General features: G+C 32.5%; 1 protein-coding gene across 1 annotated transcript in view; it reads right to left on the bottom strand.

The window, feature by feature from the left end:
• Positions 1 to 22,775, bottom strand: part of LOC132554561 (coiled-coil domain-containing protein 33-like) — a 44,867-nt gene that overhangs the window by 14,925 nt on the left and 7,167 nt on the right. The window contains exons 5-14 of the mRNA XM_060218885.1: positions 19,722 to 19,831; positions 19,511 to 19,615; positions 18,241 to 18,332; positions 17,930 to 18,050; positions 17,295 to 17,427; positions 11,610 to 11,743; positions 6,019 to 6,039; positions 4,337 to 4,408; positions 3,648 to 3,929; positions 1,747 to 1,788 (exon numbers count right to left, since the gene is read on the bottom strand). Of these exons, the coding sequence (XP_060074868.1) occupies positions 1,747 to 1,788; positions 3,648 to 3,929; positions 4,337 to 4,408; positions 6,019 to 6,039; positions 11,610 to 11,743; positions 17,295 to 17,427; positions 17,930 to 18,050; positions 18,241 to 18,332; positions 19,511 to 19,615; positions 19,722 to 19,831 (1,112 nt within the window). The remainder of the gene's footprint in view (positions 1 to 1,746; positions 1,789 to 3,647; positions 3,930 to 4,336; positions 4,409 to 6,018; positions 6,040 to 11,609; positions 11,744 to 17,294; positions 17,428 to 17,929; positions 18,051 to 18,240; positions 18,333 to 19,510; positions 19,616 to 19,721; positions 19,832 to 22,775) is intronic.

Here is a 22,775-nt window from a genome sequence, read left to right as displayed (position 1 = left end):
ATTGGCATATTAAAAGTGGTTGGAGAATGGAAAACATCAGTTCTCATTTTGGATCACTTTATTGTACAATAATTCCAATAACTAGAAATGTTATTGAGTGTTAACATTCAAGAAGAACTCTGAAAACTACTGCCTGAGATGACAGGGCTTTGCACATAGTACGCAAACAACACCTTTAGCAATGGGATGCTAGTAGTGAAGTCAACAGTGAATTCCAGAAAGTGGGACAGTCAGAACAGTAACACTGCGGCTATTAAACATCCTACACTAACGCTAAGGCATAAACGGATGAGATACCAATGGCCTTGAGGCCGACGTAAATGAAGTGTCGGGGGAAAAGGTGTCATTTCCATTGGTCAAGTTAAACAAGTTTTTGCTACATCCTAATCTGGGTATATCATAGATATGACCAGAGAAATCCTGTAGGTACTAATACTTCCCGAGGTAGTCAGTCGCTGTCTGAACTGACTAACCGAGGTGGTCAGTTACTGTCTGAACTGACTTACCGAGATAGTCAGCTACTGTCTGAACTGACTTACCGAGGTGGTCAGCTACTGTCTGAACGGACTTACCGAGGTGGTCAGTTACAGTCCGAACTGACATACCGAGGTGGTCAGCGACTGTCTGAACTGACTTACCGAGGTGGTCAGCAACTGTCTGAACGGACTTACCGAGGGGGTCAGCAACTGTCTGAACTGACTTACCGAGGTGGTCAGCTACTGTCTGAACTGACATACCAAGGTGGTCAGCTACTGTCTGAACGGACTTACCAAGGAGGTCAGTTACTGTCTGAACTGACTTACCGAGGTGGTCAGTTACTGTCTGAAATGACTTTTCTAATGACTGTAAGTCAGACCTGCATTAATTCACGATGGTATCTTGATTGGTTGTCAGGGAAACAGCTGTTCCTCATCTGACAACCATCTGACTGCCAGTCTTCCTCCCTTCAGGGATGACAATGTCAGACAACATTGTGGCAGAATTGTGCAAAATTACATGCATGGAGAGGAAATTCATGTTATTCCTTGGACTGCCCTCTGACTGGATATAAACCCAATAGAATATGTATGAGATCAGATTGGAAGACACATCAATCATTTGGATCCTCTTTGTCAAAATCTGAATAAATTTGGAGTTGCATTTGCATCAGTTGGGGTCCCCCCCCCCCAAAAAAAAAATTTTCAGTACACGAGGCAATGTGTTCAGGAATCAGTTCAGTTCAGAAGTGAGTCACATGAACAATTTATTGGACTTAATACTATGATTTTGTTGGTAGAATATTCAATTTTACAAAAATTATATATATATATATATATATAAATCTACTCTTATGCTTCCAAGTAGGTAAAAGCACTTCTCAAAAAATTCTGTGGTGCTCAACTTTTGTCCAAGTGTATGTATACATGTACCCACTCCCGGGAGTGTATGCATTGAAGCACATCAATACAGAGAGTAATCTGTTAAGCCTGCTATATAGGGAGATAGAGCAGAAAAAAATATACTTGCTATCACTATATTCTGGATTTTTCTTGTGACCATTTGTAATAAACATTTACCTGGTATATTTATGAGAATGCGACACACAATAATACAATAATAATATATCTTCACACACATGCACAATGAAATCAACCTTTATATAAAGAACAAGTAATAAATCTAAGCTAAAAAAAAACAGTTTATTCTCATGTTAGATTGTAACTTCAAACCAAAAACCCTCCAAGCAAATTTGCAGATTTGACTTACCTCCCCTTGAGCATCAGTGTGAACTTGATAAAATACTTGTGGCTGTGTATGTATAGAGACACTATATAGTGAAATGTGTCAAACAATATCCTAAAAGATGATTTCATTTACACACGTTCGCTAATTAAGATGAATTAATCAGCCACCTTCATTTGATCCATGATACATGCACTAGTATAAATACTAATATCGACATATCTACTTAAATGAATATGAAATTTAATCAAGCCATTACCTTTGAGTAACTTTATCTCCCACACATCCATCAAACAATTTTATCTATCTGGCAATAAGCCCAATGTTTGATAACAAGACCATCCATATATATTGGTTTGCGGTAGAAATATCAGTGAACATTTTTTTCAGTGTCATGCAAGCTGTTGCACTTGAGGTATAGCATAAGTCCCCTATTTCACTACAATGGTCTTATTGCAGAACTGATATGGTAAGGGAAATGTTCATATCTTGTGAATACTGTGAAATCATATATTTTTGAGGGGTTCAATTTTCATGGTTTTCCAAAAAAATTGCTATTGTGTAGACACCTTATTTTGATGATAATCTTTGCTCAATAAATTTACTTTTACAAATTTTCAATAATTTATGGACATATGAATCCTGGATTAAGACAACCCAAGAGATGAACAAAAATAAAAACTCCACAAAAATTAATGATCTTTCAGTATATTTTGTAACAAAGAGATCAAAAGTTGATACGTTGAAGTCGTTGATGAAATTATTTGAATCTAGGATTATTACAGGTGTTCTTTGTAAATTGTGATTCAGTATACTGTATACAAAAGGCCAGCAGTGAGCTCAATAAAGACTTTGTACAACACCTAGGAATGGAACTCTGAACATACCTCAGACTTATGCTTAGCTTGCTATATGGCACACTTCTCTAATGACAATAGTTTGAGTAAAAAAGATTAAGATATCATTAAGATGTTAGTGCTGGAGTTTGAGAATCTATACAAGTGAGGTTATGTATGGCAAAGGTGGGGAAGGGAAAGTAGACTGGATTGGTACACATTGGTTAATAAGACAAAAGTGAAGGTATCAGTGAAGGTTTGGAGAGACTCAGACGACCAGTAAGAAAACAAGTTGGAGGCAGTTCTTAAGCATATCCTTTCACAAAGATTGAGGTTGTATAGAGTTAGGTACACTAGAATATAACATAAGAAAGAATGAGATTTACCCTTATATAGTGAAAATAGGGCGATTTGTAAAAGTAATGAATTTGACAACAAAGAGGTTGAGTCAACATCAATTTGGAATAAGTAGGGTGCTGCACGTTGGGTGTGGATAATGAAAACAGGGCCATGAAATAGAATTACAAAATTAAGAAATGGGTTACAAATGAAGGTATGTGGGTGGCTGGAAAAAACAAAATTCTAGAAACATATATGACCTTTACTTTACAATTATGAAACATTCTTAATGGCCATGAGGACTTAACATGGAGGAGACCTGAGCGCTTATATAAACACATGTTTGAATACTTTTCGCAATCTGATAGTGGACACCAAAGTCCTAGCATTGATGACAGATGAGTGTTCTACTGACTGGGCTACTTGACCTATGTGAGTATATACATGCATTTTACAAAAGCAGGGGTAGGCCGAGGCAATATCAAATGATCAAGGAAGACAAGAATGAAAACAGACATCGATGTAATATGGTTTAGGTAAGACTGGCCCACTCTTGTACCTTAAAGGAGAAAGACAAACAGAAGCAGCAGGACAGAAAGGCAACCAGTAAAGAGGCAGACTAGTGGACACAGGAGTTCAAAACTGGAGTAAGGAGAGAGAGGAAACAAAAATTAAAGACAAAAATGAAATTATTGAGAAAATCTAAATATATAACCTGAACAAAAATTATTTGAAAAGAATCTAACTTACAGATAAAGGTCTTTTCTTCTGTTTTCTCATATAATAGCCTCCTCCTGGCGGTGTAGGTATGAGTCGACCAGTGAGTCTATCAGCATCATCATCATCCTCTGACTCCTCTCCTTCCTCCTCCTCCTCCTCCTTTGCTGTACCTTCTGTGTGGACACTTCCCTCCTCTCCCTCCACTTTCAGTACATCCGGAGTTGTGCGGTGATAGGTGCTTCCCGGATTGGAGAACATGTCCAGTGTTGGAAGGGCATCTATGTCACTATTGGTTACCATGGTGTCTGGATCCTGTGATTGATATAATAGTCAATGTATTAATAAAGGCTTGAGGTACATGGACTTTCATGCAAGGAAATATTTGCTACAAATTTCGTGCAGATTTAAAATGGCTATTCCTATTTATGTCTTTAATTTCATATTTCTATTTCTTTCCCTTTGTAAAGTCTGCTGATAATTTTTTTAATTTTTTTTTTCACTAATACATTTTGATTCAGAGACCTCACTGGTAATACACATAGAAATGTGTGTGTGCATTTATTATCCTTTGTTTCAACTGAATTCAAATACCTCATTAACTTTCATAGAGAAAAAGTTATTCATTGACCGGAACTTTATAATTGTGAAATTCTCAAAACTTGAACATGTACCGTAAATTGTTCGTTTTCATTTAATGGACTTCATAAGTGCAGACTTACTGTGGTGGTGATGAGCCGTAGCACCATGCCAACTTTAGGTGGGTTGCCGTTGATATCCTCCACTTCCTCACCCTATAGTAAGTTTACAATAAATTGATAAGACTTCATACAGTACTGGGCTTTGATTAATGTTTATTTTTCATAAAATATTGTAGGAGAAAGAATTCAAATTATTTTACTGGGAAAAAAAATACTACATGATATTTACAAATTCATAATTTCTGTTTCAAGCTACTCATATTAAGAAATGAAAATCTTAGATTACGAAAGTATTTTCAGAAAAAAAAAAACATAAACATACCTGATTAAATTGATTTTTGAAATTTCATTTTCTCTTTTGATAGATTATATTAAAATAATAATATTTGGTAAATTTAACAAATGAAGTTTAAGTTTGAATCAGTATTTAACCTATTACAAACCTGTTGATTTCTAAATCAATATATTAATTTCAAACGTTATAGATTCTGTACGTATGTATTTTCAAAGGGAGATAACTGCGGTAGAAGAGCCGTTGGCTAATTACTGATTAATTAGTGCAAAGAAGATTAATATCTGAACAGAGAGAAAGAAGGTTAGTAATCTACTGATAAGAAATGTTCATCTTCATCAACATCTGTCTTAAACTTTAAATTACATGTTTACATGTATAAATGATAGAGGTTAGGATTTTGAACACTTTTATCCATGCTATCTCTGAAAATATTGTGTTATTAAATATTAAGAATTATTTAACATGCACTTTACCACTGCTAAATTCATATCTGATGTTGCTGTTCTTATGTGTGTATTGCTTCAGATTTTCAATTAAAAGGAATACACAACCAATTCAAAACTAGACACCCCCACCCCTTCTTGACTTTCAGATTGAAATACAAATTGTCTAAAATGGATTATTTCATTGAAAGCTGAAGTTTGAACAAATGTTCTGTCCATTTCTGACAGAGGAAAGATTTGATGTTTTTGTTACGACTATAAATCATAATAGACAAGTATGTCCCCACATAGACATCAATGTGACGAGAACCAACAATCTGTTATTTTAGAGGAGATGATAATCTTAAACAAAAAATTACTGGAAGTGCTTTTAGTTTGTAAAGGTACAGGAAAACGTTTAAAATCAATCTGTCTTAAATAGCCAGTCAATGTGTTTATAGATCTATATCATGCAGTTAGGAAACTTATCACTGTTTGAGGTCATGCAGAAACAGGTGCATGTTAATAATTAACATGCATTGTAGAAATGAAATATTAAATCTACTCCAGGTAGGTTTTTTTTAACACAGGCAACAGTTTCATATTATAAAAAAATGGTTAATCTTTATGAAATATTTTCAAATTTTAATCAAATCTTTAAAATTATGAACGACTTTTTTTTTTTAAACCAGGTTTTTTATTTCTTTGTGTACATTTTCTTTCTTTACAAATAAGTTTACGAAGTTATTTAAAAACCGAAAGAAAATAATAAAAAAATCACTAAATCAAAAGATCAAAGAGAATTAGTAAAATTTTCTATTTAGAGAAAAAATGGTGCATAGATTAAACAGAATTATAAAGTCACATGGCATGCAATATATTTTCACTACTCAAGAGTGCACTTTTCAAATTTAGGACAAAATCTCAGCACAAAGAAAGTCTACCGTGCAGTGACATGCAGCTACAGAATTGTTCATATAACTTACAGTTAGAACATCTTTAAAAACCTTCAAAAGAATCAAACACTCAGGGTCAAAATTTATTTTAACAACATAAGACAAATCTACACCTGATTTCTTAAAATAAAAAGATAATATACACAACAGCATGGAGTCTGCAAAATTTTCTATGTCAAGTCTATTTTTGTTTGCATGAGAATAAAAAAAATTCAGTAAAAGTCAAAGAATAAAAAAAAAAAGGTTTGCTTGTTTTTCTGCAACACATCCAATAACATTCATTGGAAAGAATGTATAAAAAAAAGTTATCTCTCTTCAACCACTGAAATTAGAACACCTAAGGACAAAGGTAAGCGTTCCACCAGAACACGTTCGTCGGTGAGACCATACCCGGGCACGGGAGTGGTCACAGAGACGGAAAACCTGTCAATCAATCAACTGAGGTAAAATGCCTGTCTCAAAATTAAACATTTCCTAAAACTAAAATATGTTCGTTCTTAAAACTTAAAAACTTGGCATTATCTAGTGTGTTACATACAATCGGCTTTTTGCATCATGTTTACGTATTCAAAATGGATTATCAAAGAATCAGAGGAATTTTAGTCATTTTTTAAGATGATAAACTTTCCATTCAAATTTTGATAAGCTTATAGAAACAGCATTTGCACTCCTTGTTACATGTACATAAAATATTTCAAAATGAGTGCATACATGGGGACACTGAGTATAATTCAACACAAAAAAAGTATTTAGATTTTAATAATTGTGAATAAAATTCAATTTGATTACGATCAGTAGGTCACATATATATATATAAAATGTTGATTAAAATATATGTCAGATTTTTTTATTGGTTTGTTGAAAATTAAAGTGATTGAATATAATGTTGATTAAAACAATTAAAACAACATGTAAACATCAGTGTTAAGGACCGTCACCATTCACTGGATAAATAAGAAAATTTTGTTAACAAATTCTAAGAAATGAGGGCTAATTACTTTTATAGAAGTGAAATTTATCATAATCTGGTACTGAAATATTACTTTCCATAATTACACAAAGCATGAAAATTGAGGACCAATTACTTTGATAGGTGTGAAATTTATCATAAATTATGATAATTTTGTACATACTATTCAAAAATTACTTTCCATAACTACGTCTACAAAAATACCATCAGCATCCATTCTTTTAGAGGGAAAATTGAGCTGATACAGAATTGATGAATAATTATTTGAAACAACAGATTCAGTCTAAACTTATTATTCTTAACATAAGAAAATCTTAGATAGGCAGTGAGTATATCCACCAAGAATATAAGATGAATGTTTCTACTAAAATAAACAGAGAATTGTAGAGAATTTAATCCATACACCAACCAGGTCATCTCAGAGTGGGTTCTCTGATGTAAAATCACAGACAACAACAATGTCATTAGTTGAAATTAAACACATAAGGAACAAGCCGTTCAATACTTCAGTTTCCTTAATGTTTGAATTAATATATTTTTTATCAAAATTTGCAGGATATATTTACTTTGGAAAAATAAACAAAAAACAAAAACAATAATCACACCCCTTACTGTTTGTTTCTGTTAATAATTCACATAAATTCCAAAATAAAATTTCTGTTTGTCTGGGAAAAAAATTAACACATAAAAAAAGATAGAAATGATAAACTGAGAAAAAAAATATGTTGGATGTTTTTTTTTTTTTTTTTTTGCATGAGATTAACAAACCTATTTAAGTGGAGGTAGTTCAACTGTTTTTTGGTAAGATTTCATGAAGTATTGAAGAGCTTGATCCAAGATACAGTCACATAAATATACATGTACAGTAAAAATCCGTTCAGGTTCATCAAACAGATATATATTTATGGTTAAAGAATATACATTATATGAGGTAAACTATCTTGAAAATTGATAAATAAAACATTCAAGTTTAGAAACACATTTTATTTCTAAAAGAAAAATGTTATTGGATTTTTGATGAGACACGTTACAATATATGATGAAAAGGAAGAAAATTACATGTAATTTTTGTATTAAAATTCATTTTCTTAAACAAGTATAAGGTTTTATTGTGAAAATTTAGTAAAATTATTTATCATCATTTCAGGAAAATTTACCTCATCTTTAATTATAATCCCATTCCTTGATGTTATTGTTGTTCTTTACAAACCTGCTTTATAAACCTAAACTGCAAATAGTAAACAAACAAAAGAAAATTTATCAGAATTAATTCCAATTTAAAAAAAAATTGTATGTATTAGAGCTATAAATATATGTGAATTTCTCCGAGAGGAATGAATGTACAGAGAAGGTATTTGTTATTTATAGAACTAAATGTTCTTTAAGAAAAACAATTTATTCATATCTACGTATAGAACAATTGTCAAATTGTATCATTTCTTGATTTTTTTCTCCCATGAAAAATTTCCGTGGAAATAACTTATTTGTGCATGTCACTAAAAACCAATAGATAATAGGGTCTGACACACACAACCAAAGTCTTAGGATCAAGTCATTGAAATCAGAGATATAATTTGATCAAGTATCAACATGGTCTATTCTCATTCTTATTTTTTCTTTCCTGTTGTCTAAATAAATAAAATGTGTGGATGGCTATATAGAATGTTCTGATAGACCTGAAACAGAAACATGAATTTCATTTCAGGAATAATTACCATAACTTTAGTATGCAAATATAGTATCTGAACCCATCTGTGTAGCCCAGAAACAAAAGGCTCTCCCTACCGTCCCATAACCTCAAATTATTACACTACAACACATTGGACAATACTTGTGCACAAATAACAAAATTAGTTTGTTTGTTTGTTTTAAAAGTTCAACAACTATAGATGAATATTCCTTAGGTCCTTCCAATCTATCATGGCCCCTTGGGGGTCAATGCATGATTAAGATTCTGCCTCAGTTAAACATCACTTCTACAGACAAAATGCAAAGCATAAATGTTCCCTCTTTAAAATGATTAACTTGCCTTTGCAATAAGCAAAGGGGTCAACATATTACCACTGAAACAGAGTGAGAGGGTGGGCTTATTACAGACCCAAAAGGGGTCAACATATTACCACTGAAACAGTTAGAGGGTTGACTGATTACAGAACCTGAGGGTGCCAATACATTACCAATGAAACAGAGTTAGAGGATGGGCGTTTTACAGGACCAGAGGGCACAAACACATCACAATTGAAACAAAGATGGAGGGTTTGCTTATTTCAGAACCATATTGTCAACACATTACCACTGAAACAGCAGGTGATTTAATTACAGGACAATGAATTTGTGTTCGTTTGTGACTCTACTAAATAGTAATATGAGTATGGATGGGCTTATTTCCTATCACAGACTTATTTTAGAATAAGTATACTATTGTTGCATTACAAGCATAGATACTAAAGACTCTTATAATTTTCTATAAGTTGAAAAAGGGGGATTGAACTGTTTAATTGTAGGAGTTGCTTATAATAATGCTATGAAGTGGTTTACAGAAAACTCCACAGCTAGGAAAATATTTGTTTTTGAATTTGAATTGAAAATATTGAGGTAATGACAAGGTGTGTTTGTCTATAGCAAACAGCAGATATTAATAACTGTTGGTATCTAAGGTGTGTGTGTCTTCATCAAGCCTAACAGACAACCCTAGGGGACACTTAATCAATATTCTACATGTGTTGTTATCTTATAGCCTAATTTTACTTTATTTGAATAGTGACACAGTTCAGAATATACACATGATCATCCCATTCTGAAAATTATAATGACAAAAATGAATTTCTGTGCTAACACATCTCCCCAGATTGAAAATTCCTTTAAAAGATTTTTAATTTTTCCGCAGCTGCCTCCTACGATTCAACTCTTTTGGCCTAAGATCCATGAACAAGTTCTTGAAGTCGGATACAGCTATATAAAGCAGTTTGACACATATACTGTATGTAACAGCAGTATGGCCAAAGCAGTATATTTTTTTGTTATATTTGAATGGTATGTCAGAAATTCTCATTCTACTTAATTACATCTACTTCTAGTCTGACAAGTCTTGTCCCTTTCATGGCTTGGTTTATTCAATTTTGCACAAGGTATTTAAATTTTAGGAGACTTAAGTAGGGACACGAGTCCAGACTGAATTATACATATAAACAAGAAACATTAAACATCAGCTTTATTACATTACACACCTCTATATTACAAATTCAAACCATATTCATACTGTAATACAACAACAAACCACAAACACAGTGTCACTTGAAAATCATTTTTAAGATATTTCATTAATTTCTTTATGATACAAGGCAGTTAAATTTCATAGATAATTCGTAGCTATCAATCTTTGTCAAATAAATATTTTCTTTCTTGAAATAGTATTCATGTTACAGGTATGAAAACATCAAATGTATTTATTGACAAATGAGTTTACAGTTTTACATGCACATACATATCGTACACAGCAAACAACCCACACATCAAAATACTCCACCTCGTATTCCGCTAATATCTCATCTAGAAACTGAAATTATATAGATTTTGTACTCTTAATATGATTACAAAAGTAATATTCTTATACATCAAAAATTATTTGATCTGAAAATACTTGATCCGTTACAAATGATTGGTTCTACAGGATACTTGGTGTGTAATTCTGAATAAGATTATCAAAATCTTCTACAGCAGTTTTTCAAATATGCATGATTCAAAAGGCCGAACGAAAAAAAAAATTGTATAGCCTTTCAAAAGAACAGGATTTTAAATACTGTCTTAAATCAGTTTCTCATTACTAAAAGTATGATAATCAATCCATATCGGTCACTGATCGATTTTCCCACTACATGGGTACCCATTCTCAATAATAACATGCAATAAGGGCATTAACATGGATGGGTACTTGATAAGAATAGGTTGGCAAGCAGTGTTGTGAACAAGCTGATATTTAACTAACTACCTTGGGTAGTATAGTATGATACTATTAAATCTGGTCTGATTTATAAGTGGGCATCCGAAATGAAAATTAAATTCTTACAGAATTTTAGGGTTCAGAGTCGAACCTTTAACAATTAGTCTAACATATATTTTTTTTTTTTTAACACTTTTACAAAATGTCTCCACTCATATAATACAATTTTATATCAATATTATGGCATCTTTTATCCATTAAGCTGTGTTTTAATACTGATGAATATACAGTTTTAATTCCTTAATTTATCGAGACTTTCATAAGTTGATAAAAAAATCAATGATGAGACCCAACAAGGTAAGACAGTTGAAAAAAAAAACAGTACATGATTATATTTGTTTTAACTACATGTTTTAACTTTTTTTATTGAAAGATTTCTGGAACTTATTTTTGGCTTAACTTTCAACTTAAGACTGATGTAATGGGTGCAGGATACACTGTTATTTCAGGGGATAATACAATGTTTAAGTTTTGAGTCACATTCACTTTTGTTCACCTGTAAATTTTACCTGCTGATAAAAAACACAAGTAACATAAAAAGAAAACGATGAAAAAATCAAAAAAAGTAAACATACTGTCAAACTACAATTATATCATTTTTAAAAAACATAGTTTCTTCAAAAAGGTTAAAGGTCAGTTTTGGTATCCTACCTGGATAGGCACGCCCTCCAATCTAAGGCCATGTTTTCCACGCATTGACATCAGCTCTGAATATATATCCTTGTCCATCAGAACAGCTGAGTAGCCAATCGGGCTGCGGACTTTCCAGAACTGGTCCGACATCGCTACAGGCGGGAAAAAAATTGTTTTTAGATACATAGTTTGGACAATAAAACCTACAACTTAAACTATAACCTTTCAAAATTTAAATAATAAATTTGACTTTTTATCTCCTATAAGATGGATGAATTGAGCATATTATGACTATAAAGACGTACAACCTCTATTTGTTTACATGAAGTTGTTTATAAGTGAGTGTAAAGTTTCTTATAACATCTTTGAAGCAAGATATCATGGACATTTTAGCATAATTTCTAAGGGAAACTGCACTGAATGCAGTCTCCGATTGCTCACTTTATTTCAAATGTTTGTGATTTTTACCATCAAATCAGATGTTGAAATTTTAACTATCAAAATACATAAAATGTTAAGTAAAAGGAGGCAAAACTATCCCCCTGCCTATTTATGAGACTCTTAAAATTTGACAGTTTTACCGATAGCAACATATATTATAGAGCAATTTCATTTCCATATTGGATGAATTTTTGGTCCATACTTTAATTGAATTCCATGAAAAGATCTTTTCTACTGTAAATCAAATACATCTTCATCGCCATCTCAAATACTACATCTTCATCACTATCTCAAATACATCTTCATCACTATCTCAAATATATCTTCATCACTATCTCAAATACATCTTCATTGCTAACTCAAATGCATCTTCATCACTATCTAAACTATATCTTAAGACTATCTCAAATGCATCTTCATCGCTATCTCAATTACTACATCTTAATCACTATCTTAAATACATCTTCATCGCTATCTCAAATACATCTTCATCACTATCTCAAATGCATCTTTATCACTATCTCAAATACATCTTTATCACTATCTCAAATATATCTTCATCACTATCTCAAATACATCTTCATCGCTATCTCAAATACATCTCCATCACTATCTCAAATACTACATCTTCATCGCTATCTCAAATACATCTTCATCACTATCTCAAATACTACATCTTCATTGCTATCTCAAATACATCTTCATCACTATCTCAAATACTACATCTTCATCGCTATCTCAAATACATCTTCATCACTATCTCAAATACATCTTCATCACTATCTCTAATACATCTTCATTTCTACATCTTCATCTATCTCAAATACATACATCTTCACATCTATCTCTCAAATACATCACATCTATCTAAAATACATCTTCATCTTTATCACTATCTCTAATCTTCATCACTATCTCAAATACTACATCTTCATCACTATCTCAAATACATCTTCATCACTATCTAAAATACATCTTCATCACTATCTCTAATACATCTTCATCGCTATCTTAAATACATCTTCATCACTATCTCAAATTTATCTTCATCGCTATCTCAGTAGTAAATTGGGTAAAGAAAATAACAAATAACATTCAGAGATGATGACTCAGTAAGTCTACAATAGATAAACATTATTTTCAATATCTACTGACAAGGTTGTAGACAATAGTAAGCAGATATATGTACTGTTATACCATACAAAAATGATACAACAGAGAAACAAATATGACTTAAGAAAACCAGATTGGTAAGAAAGGTATTAAAGACTTTTAACAGATATAAGAAGAAAAAGAAGGAGGTTTAATACAATTTGATAACACAGTTGAACCTCGTTATCTCAAACTCGTATAACTCGAAGACCCCGTTTAATTCTGGAGCATTTTGTTGGTCGTTGCCTAACTTTACACAAAACATTCAAACTCACTTAAATCAAATGCTTGGTTACCTTGAAGTTTTCCCATGGTGCCTGTGAGTATGTGATATCGAGATTCAGCTGTACTGATTACAGGGGTATGTTATATCGACTGTGCTTATGAAAGTAATTGACTTTGTTCAATAGTTTGTATTTTCAGTAGGATCACTAAAGAGAAAGAAAACAAACGTTTTTCTTAAAGAAAAAAATATTGCCGACATATGTTATATAATATCAACATGCAACATCATAGTTTGTAGGGGAAAATATTTTGATGTTTTTTATGTTTTATTTAAATTCTAGTAATCAATATTAATTACATAATTCACACAACAAAGTTTAAATATATTTTGATAAAATAAGATGTAAATAAATATATTTGCGAAAAATACACATTTTAATATTTGTTATACACAACATCAACAGATACATATAAATATAAATATATATATATATATATATATATACAGACAAACAGTTTTAACGATGTACCCTTTCAAGCACCTGTCAGAAAAAAGACCATCACCAAAATGTTATCTGGCCCCACTTGTATAAAATATCTCAATTTAAGATTTCCTCAAGCCCATATTTTCCTCAGCTAATATCTCCTTGAAAATACCTTGTATGAAAATTCCTCAAGGAATTTCAGGACATCCTAGCCGATGACTTCCTCCTGTTCCTTGAGAAAATTTTACACAAAGCCGTTTTCGAGGAGATATCAGCTGAGGAAAATCTCGACTTGAGGAAATCTTAAATTGAGGCCTTTTCCCATCATTAGTTACATGTTTATACATTTTGGGTATACAGGTAAATTTACCATTGGAATATCAATATTGCTCTCTGCTTGGTTGATCAGCTATTGATTCCAGGGACCTTTAGAGTATCACTGAAATGTGTCTTTGTATGAAAGAATGGGAGCTACATGTAAGTTTGATTATTTACCTAATGAAATGACAATGGCTTCATGATGACACTTAGTAACAGCTTCTCACAGGCAGTGCTTCCATCATAAACATCATGTGATGCCCTAAAAGGTTCTCATTTGGAAATAAGTAGATAGAAGATCCTAAATATTTTTTCCCCAAAATCCTTAACGTGGTATTCATTCAATTATAAATACCTTAATTTTAACATTTAACATTTATCTATTTGTTTTCTGGGTTAATTGCCAAAAGGGTTATTTTCACTGCTCCTTGGAGTAGGTAGTAGCTACCTCACTGAACAACATGCTGGAGATCCATCACATGGTGACTTGGGAAATTAGGTTAAAGTATTAAGCCCAAAGACACAACCATGACAGCATGAACTAGTATGTGTTGTTTTCCTTTGAAACACAAACTTCCACAGGTAAGAAACATCAAGTCTTAACATCTCCAATGTTGATGTTTTATAGGCCGATACCCTATCGACTGAACCACCCTAGTCTGGATGGAAGCACTTACAGGGTTTCACTCTGACAAGAAACCTAAGTAGCAACGAATTGCCACGATAGAGGATTCAAATCATGCTAGTGAAAGGCAAGTTTCATTTCTGTAATAATTACCATAACTTTAGTATGCAAATATGGTACAAACACCCATCTTTGTATTCCAAAAACAAAAGATTAAAAAATCGCGCCCTCCCTACGATTCCATGAGCCTTCACGTCAGGAACATAGAGTGATCTCCCTTCCTCTTAGCCTTTATGGGGCACCCGCAGAGGGGCAGCCAGGCAGATAGGAAGAGGGGAGGATAGGGTGGGACTGCATAACGTTATGGTAAGTATTACCTCATGAAAATTGGTTTTACATTAAAAAACCTCAATTTCATTTCAGTAATAATTACCATAACTTTAGTATGCGAATTTGTCTTACCGTAGTGGTGACTAGCAACCAGGCAGCCCATCTAGCACAGCCGAACATGGTAGGGATGGGGGACACAGTGGTGAGAAGTATTTTACCTATGAAAATTGGTTTTACATTAAAAAACCTCAAGTTAGTCAGACTTTGGATGCTCGTAATGCACACATGTCAAGAAAGCCACATGTCTGGCTGGCTATAGCTGAATTGTTGTATGTCTTTAGTTAGATCAGAGTGACAAGGCATAGTCTCTACAATATTTTCATCGTCATTTGGAAGCTGTGGACAGTTTTTCTTCTTGTTTATCAGCATTTTAAATCACATGAAAGGGATGAGCCTATTTGTAATGAGTGGTCAGTGCCTAAAGCACAGGGATTGTAATAACTGGGATATCTGACAAAGATTTGAAAATACAGTAATTTTCATTCACCAAGTGTTTGAAGAAATAGCTATTTCCTTTGAGTTCTGTTATTACTCTGTACAATCAAACTTCCTAAGTAGTAAAAATCACAAAACATCAAGATCACCATGACTGAGCCAATACTAACGTCTGTTAGAGTAGATTCAATCCTTAGTTCATGTACTTACTTCTGAACAAACTTGAACTTATATATGGCCAAAGAAGGAAAATACTGAGGCAGTAAGAGTTCGTATAGTATCATGTTTGAGAATGTGAGTTTAAAAATTAAAGAACTAATTTCAATCTGTGACATGTTTTTAATAAGGAAGATTGACTGTACTTGTATATCAGACAGAAAATGAAATACACATATATAGTGAGCACTGTAAATTACTTACATTTCCAATGGGATATATTCTTGCAATAATGTTGTGTTAGGAGAAGAAATTGCGAATTCAAATCCCTCACGATTATTTGTACACGAATAACTCATGCTGACTTTGATGCTGATTCGGTCACCGATATCAGAGTCCATTTATCTAATAGCCCATCATTCACGAATTTACAGTCAATTCTAGACCACTTTTCATGAAGTCTTATTCGGAAATATGTCTCCAGAGGTAAGTATGGGAAATAAAATATTTGTGAAATGTGAGTGATATACAGTGCATACAGTATAGATATATATAAAGATCATCCCACAGCTTGATAAATACAAACCCGTGTAATTTGTACTGCTTTTACTAGAAGGCATGGCAACTGTAAGAAATGTCATAAAAATACTGATACATGTATTTATATATCCTTGTAAAATGTTACGCCAAAATTCTGACTTCAAACATAACAGAAATATTGGCCTTACATTGGGATAAAACATCTCATTTGTTCCAATTTTTTTTTATTTTGACACCAGTTCTCAGTATGGATTAGATTTTAAATGAATCCTTTTGAGTACTACACTGAACTCAGTTTCATAACATATCAGAGACAAGCGTTGATTTGTTTCAAAAATATTGAATTGTGAAGTTTATTTGTTAAAATCATTTTGTGTGAGGGTGTGAAAAAATTTGAAGTTAAGAGACAAAAATGAAACAATGTTTTTGTAAGTGCCATCAATTTAAGCAATAAACACATGGCTGGAAATAAACCCATCCTTATCCAATCCAGTTCTATAGCCCTGCCAACAAAAGCAATTTCATTATCTTGTAAGTCCCCCCCCCCCCCCCACCTTCCCCCACTCACTTCCTTGACTTTGAGTCAAAATTCTGTATTACTTTCTTTGTTTTTTGGTTACAGAATAATGAAGTATATGATCATATTTACACTATATATGTGATCAAAGCAAAATAGCCAACTAGGTGACAAAAAACGACAAAGTACTACATAAGACGATACTAATTATATATACTACTATAGCTCTTATATATATATTTTCCATGCACATGAAGCAAAGAGGATTGACAAATTAGATATAATTCAGTGCTAAAAGCTCTGTTTTTATCAATACCTGAATTACATGTATATGAAAGACTAACCTTATATTGTATATCGTAAAAGTGATATAATGAATAATATTATACTAATAAAGAAGAGATGAAACTTTGTCATACCAGCAGTGGCGATGTAGTATTCTATGACTAAAGCAGCTCCAGGTGTGAATAAGGTAGCCTTATCTCGTTCATCACAGAATAAGTACGGGTGATTCCACAATGGCTGGGTATCGGGTCGCCCTGGTAAACTAATCTATAAAAACATCAATACTTAGACATCAGAAACAAGAATCATACATGTAAACCTCCGAATTTTTTTACTTGTGAACGGAATTTCTTTAGGAGTTTGAAAGTACAACAGAGGGTGAAGGCTTTAAATGGGGTAAATAGGTGCTACAACATATGAGTGAAGCTATGTAAATATATTTCCTTGGTTAAAGTTTTGAAGGCATGACATTAAGGAGATTGTGACATCATCTCTAATGACCTTCATCATCAATACCTCATTAAGAATGAAGCTTGCAGGACAGAAAATATGGAGATGTCATAAGATTTCTTTGTTCATTTGTGTGAAGTTATCAGTTTGAAGGCAGAAAGATGGACAGATGAAAGCTTTTTCAACAGGAACGTGAAGTATCATGTACGGATAGTTAGGCCTTGAAGAGAGCAGGACAGACAGCATGACTGGATGAGATGGAGAAAATATTTTGTATTCTCATTCAAGTAAGGTATTGAGAAAATCATTATGTGCTTACCTGTGGGTAGCCATGCTTAGTCCTCGGTGGGATTTTAAATGTGGCAGGATGAGGAGAGGGAAATGTTACACTTGTCATACTAACGGCAGCAGTACGTGGGTGGGACAGTAGATTGTCACTTCTACAATAAAGTCATCAGGAAATGGTGTACTGTGAGTACAATCTTAACAAAAAAATAAAGGTTTTTCAACAATATAGTCATCGGGAAATGCTGTAGTGTGAGCACAATCTTAACAAATTGTTTTTTCCAAAAAAAAGTGATAAGGTTCAAAATATTTTTATAGATCAATATTTGATGAGCAAAAACTTACTTATAATTATAGTAGTCTGGCACCATTCTAGCCACAGCTATGAGTGGACCCAGTGGATTTCTGAACGGTCTCTGGACTGATCTCAACATCACCTGAATCCAAACAATCACTTTATGTTATACGAAACATTCATTTATTTTTTACCTTCAGACATGCTAAATGCTCTGGTTTGAGTGTTACTGTATATCAATCAATGACTCTGCAGTCTCCCAGAAAGTAGGACTGCATAATCTATATTATAATTTTCAGATTTGTAATTTAGGTTAAGTTTTTAAATACTGATGACATCCATTTTCACAGTTACATTGTGTAATTAATGTTTTTAAAACAAATAAACAGTAAACAATAAGTTGAAATTTATCTATACCTTATATTTATGTTTAAAAAATCTTTCTCTTCTACGCCACATAATACAAAAAATAAGAATCACAATATTTTAAAAAAACGTGTTGCATGCATGTTTCCTGTAACGTATCTACAAAACTGTAACAGAAATAATCCATAACCAAAACAGGTGAACATTTAATTTTTTTTCAAAAATACAAAAAGAAATAAAAACAGAAAAACAGACAGAAATTAACACGACAACAATAAACGTTTGAAAGTGAATACGTTAAATACCTGTAAATATACTGGCTCCTCTATTTCTAAACCCCACTAAAATGTAGATATTGCACGATATATATAGTAACTAAGTCTAGTTTCTCATCTAAGTGATAATGAAACTGTGTATATATGTTTACACACTGTGTTTTATGACATATTTGGAAGTCAATCTCTCAACAAGCAATGTATATCAGGATGGCATTTCTTAAAGAGTTGGAACGACATAATCTGCAACTTCCTCAAAGACCTAGAAACAGGAATATGGTGAACATAAATCCATATTCAGGAACTAACTAGTTTATCCAGTTCATCATTTAAGATATATACCTTTTTATTTAACTACGGCTATATTCCAGTAATGTTATTTTACTGAAAGGTTCCATGTATGTGGGTGGCTCCCAATACTGAAGCTCACAGCATTATGTCCGAATTTTCAGTGTACATAAAAAAATTTGAGGTCAAACATGATTTTGATGTTCAATGTCTATACTGAGACAAGATCAAATACTAAAATATGGTCAGAATTATCTTGAAGATTAAAAATCTAGTTGGCAGTTCCTTATCATACCCTCATTCCTTCGGTCAGTATAAGCCAATTGAATTCTTCCTACGTACACAGGGTTAGGAAGTAAAATAAAAATGGTCACTTTTTGCCAATACTGACCTCAAGTCCTAGGTACTGAGGAGATGCTGGATCCTTGAGGAGGTGGTCAAGCTTTCTTGTGATTGTGACAAAGGTACGCACTCCACTCTTTATTCCTTGGACAGGCTGTCAGTAGAGAAAACAAGACCATTGATATTTTACTATATCTATGTAGGTAAAATTAATAAATTTGAAATTCTACATAAATATTAGGTCTGGAGAAAATGCTTACCTTAACAAGTTCCAGGTGATACTGATGGAAGGGCTCTAGGTATGCCATAGGGATCTCATAATGAGCAAGTCTCTCTTTACTCGGGCCATCAGCCACTGCTATAACTAGCACTGTTGATAAGTAAACAATGTAATCTTCTAGAAAATATGTTTTCTTATATTGTCTGCAAGCAGTAGAAATATTTCAAAATCTGTTTAAGAAAACCTTTTTTTCTGAAAATGTATGTATATTAAAAAAGTAAATTTTCATAAAGTTCAAAATTTTACATTTTGATATGAGAAGTTTGAAAACACAGTTTCATTAAATTTTTTGCATGACATGAAAACTGGTATACATACATAAATGAGTGTTGATATTAAATGTTTTTTGCGTGCTGAATTTCTATTTAAAGCATATAAAAACGCTAGCTATATTCTGTACATGATAAGTGAACACAACTCAATGACATATAAGAGAAAATGTTCATAAGAGTACAATTTTAATTTTCTAAATCTCAGATTACCTAGGTTAATAAAACTTTTATATCGTACAATTAAAAAAGAAACAAGGACAGTACTAAATATTATGTAAAAAAAAAAAACAATAAGAAATTATTTTTAAATGCATGTCATTCTTCCACCACTACTTTCTTCAAAAATAAAAAATTTTTAGTTAAGTATTTTCATGTACAAAAATAAATACTAACAGCACTGTATCTACAAATATCTGGCCTTTAGAACTATGGTTCTAATGAAGAAGCAGTGGATATATATATATATATATATATGGACTATACCATGATATCTTACCACCCTCTGGTGTGATTTTCTTGGTGATAAATGGACGTCCTTTGTATATCAAATGTTATTCAGTTATTCTAAACTGTTACACAATACATCAGATAAAACAAAACAATGCACACTTCACACAAATGGTTTATGTATACAAATTTTCACTACATTTGCACAAGAAACACATTGTTAACATTCAAATGAGACTTTACAACTTATTTAAAATATTTACCACATACTCATTAGCTAAATGTGCTGATTACACAATTTTTATCTAAAAAAAATTCATAGAAAATTTCAATACATGGACAAGGAAAAATGTGGCACTACATGGGGCTAATACCTAATTTCTTATTCAAAATGATGAGCTGGTTTTGTTAAAGGGCAAGGATAGATTTTCTTTCTTTATTTTGCATTTCTTATGAAAGTTCAATCAATGTTGGTGGGCTTTATTAACATGAATGGGTTTATTAACATGTATGGTCTTATTAGAAGGTATGTGTTCGTTAACAGGTATGGGCTCATGAACAGGTATGGGCTTATTAACAAGGACAGGATCATTAACAGGTATGGGCTCATTTACATGTATGGCCATATTAGCAAGTATGGGCTCATTAACAGGTATGGGCTTATTAGCAGGTATGGGCTCATTAACAGGTATAGGATCATTTACATATATGGGCTCATTAACATGTATGGACTTTTTAGCAGGTATGGGCTCATTAACAGGTATGGGCTTATTAGCAGGTATGGGCTCATTAACAGGTATGGGCTTATTAGCAGGTATGGGCTCATTAACGGGTATGGGCTTATTAGCAGGTATGGGCTCATTAACAGGTATGGGCTTATTTACATGAATTTGTTTATCAACAGGTATGGGTTCATTAACATGTATGGATTTATTAGCAGGTATAGGCCCATTAACAGGTATGGGCTCATTAACATGTATGGGCTTATCAAAAGGGGTGAGCTTATTAAAAGGGGTGGGCTTATTAACAGTATGAGCTCATAAACAGGTATGGGGTTATTAAGAAGAATAGGCTTATTGACAATTATCACAATTTTTTTGCCGATATGATTGGTAAGCTGCAAACTAGACACTTATCAATAGATGCTGTACCTGATTATGACTCACTTTTTTATATAGATATATATCACGGAGAGAAACCCATATACTGAGCGTATGTTTAGAATATTTCATTCACAATGAAAAAAGATAACTCAAAATTATTGAATTAAAGAAAGCAACACATTCCAAAGACAAGAAAATCGTATTGTATGTACTTCAGATTCTCCTAATTTCATAATTTGTTTCTTCTTGTGCACATTTTTGTACACTATATAACAGTATAAGTTAATCCTCATACTTCATTGTACTTTCACAAATGTTAGAACACAACAGATCATACACCATCTACCTTTTATACAAACTTAGACAGCAATAAAACAGTACAAGATTACCTCTCTTTGGATTGTCTGTAATTAGGTAAAGACAAGTTACGAGTCTTAATAAAATACCAATAATAAGAACTAAAGAAGGACTTAGAAATTTCACTGTACTTAACACACTGGTATTCTATTGTAGGAGAAAAGTCAACCATTCACATCAATTCTATAATGCACAGGTATCTTAGTACACAGGGGTCAAAGCATACAGGTAAGATATCATATTTTACATAAACTTATTCCATTAAGAATAAATTTCCTGCTGGATTTTAAGTGATGTTTCAATACAATGACACAGATAGATTTTGGGGGCTTCCTGGACATCGCTTATGACAGAAATTTTCCATGCACATTTGATATGTGTTGAGACATTTTATCTTTGATTTCAGTTCCCAAAACTATGTGTAAAAATTACATGTGTGTGCATATTGCACAGGTTTTACAGTGTATAAAGCAATTATAATGTACTTTCAACTCGAACAAAGAGGTTACATTTTAAAGATTTTTATTATCTTGTGTAATATCTAATTACTGAAGGGAACAATGTTATACAATTTCAATTATGTAATAGTTATGTAAAGTGAAAGTAAAAAGATGTAAACTATTTTAGTATAAGCTGGGCGGGGGAGGGGTTAATACTTTGAAGGAGGAGGAACACTTCATGCTTGAAATATTCATTTTAATGAGTAGTTCAAGGGGATGAAAATTTCAAAAATCAGGATTGGAGAGGCATGAACAGATATGAATTCATATTTCACTTCCAGAAATTATCATTTCCTACAACAGTAGCACTGGATATCAACTATATTTCATATGAAATGCAGCAAGATTTATTTAT

The sequence above is a fragment of the Ylistrum balloti genome, unplaced genomic scaffold (genome assembly GCF_031769215.1).
Source record: "Ylistrum balloti isolate Yb309-2 unplaced genomic scaffold, AGI_CSIRO_Ybal_v1 Utg370416, whole genome shotgun sequence".
Taxonomy (NCBI): Eukaryota; Metazoa; Mollusca; class Bivalvia; order Pectinida; family Pectinidae; genus Ylistrum; species Ylistrum balloti.
Note: the sequence above shows the minus strand (reverse complement) of the source record. Positions and strands in the feature narration are given on the sequence as shown.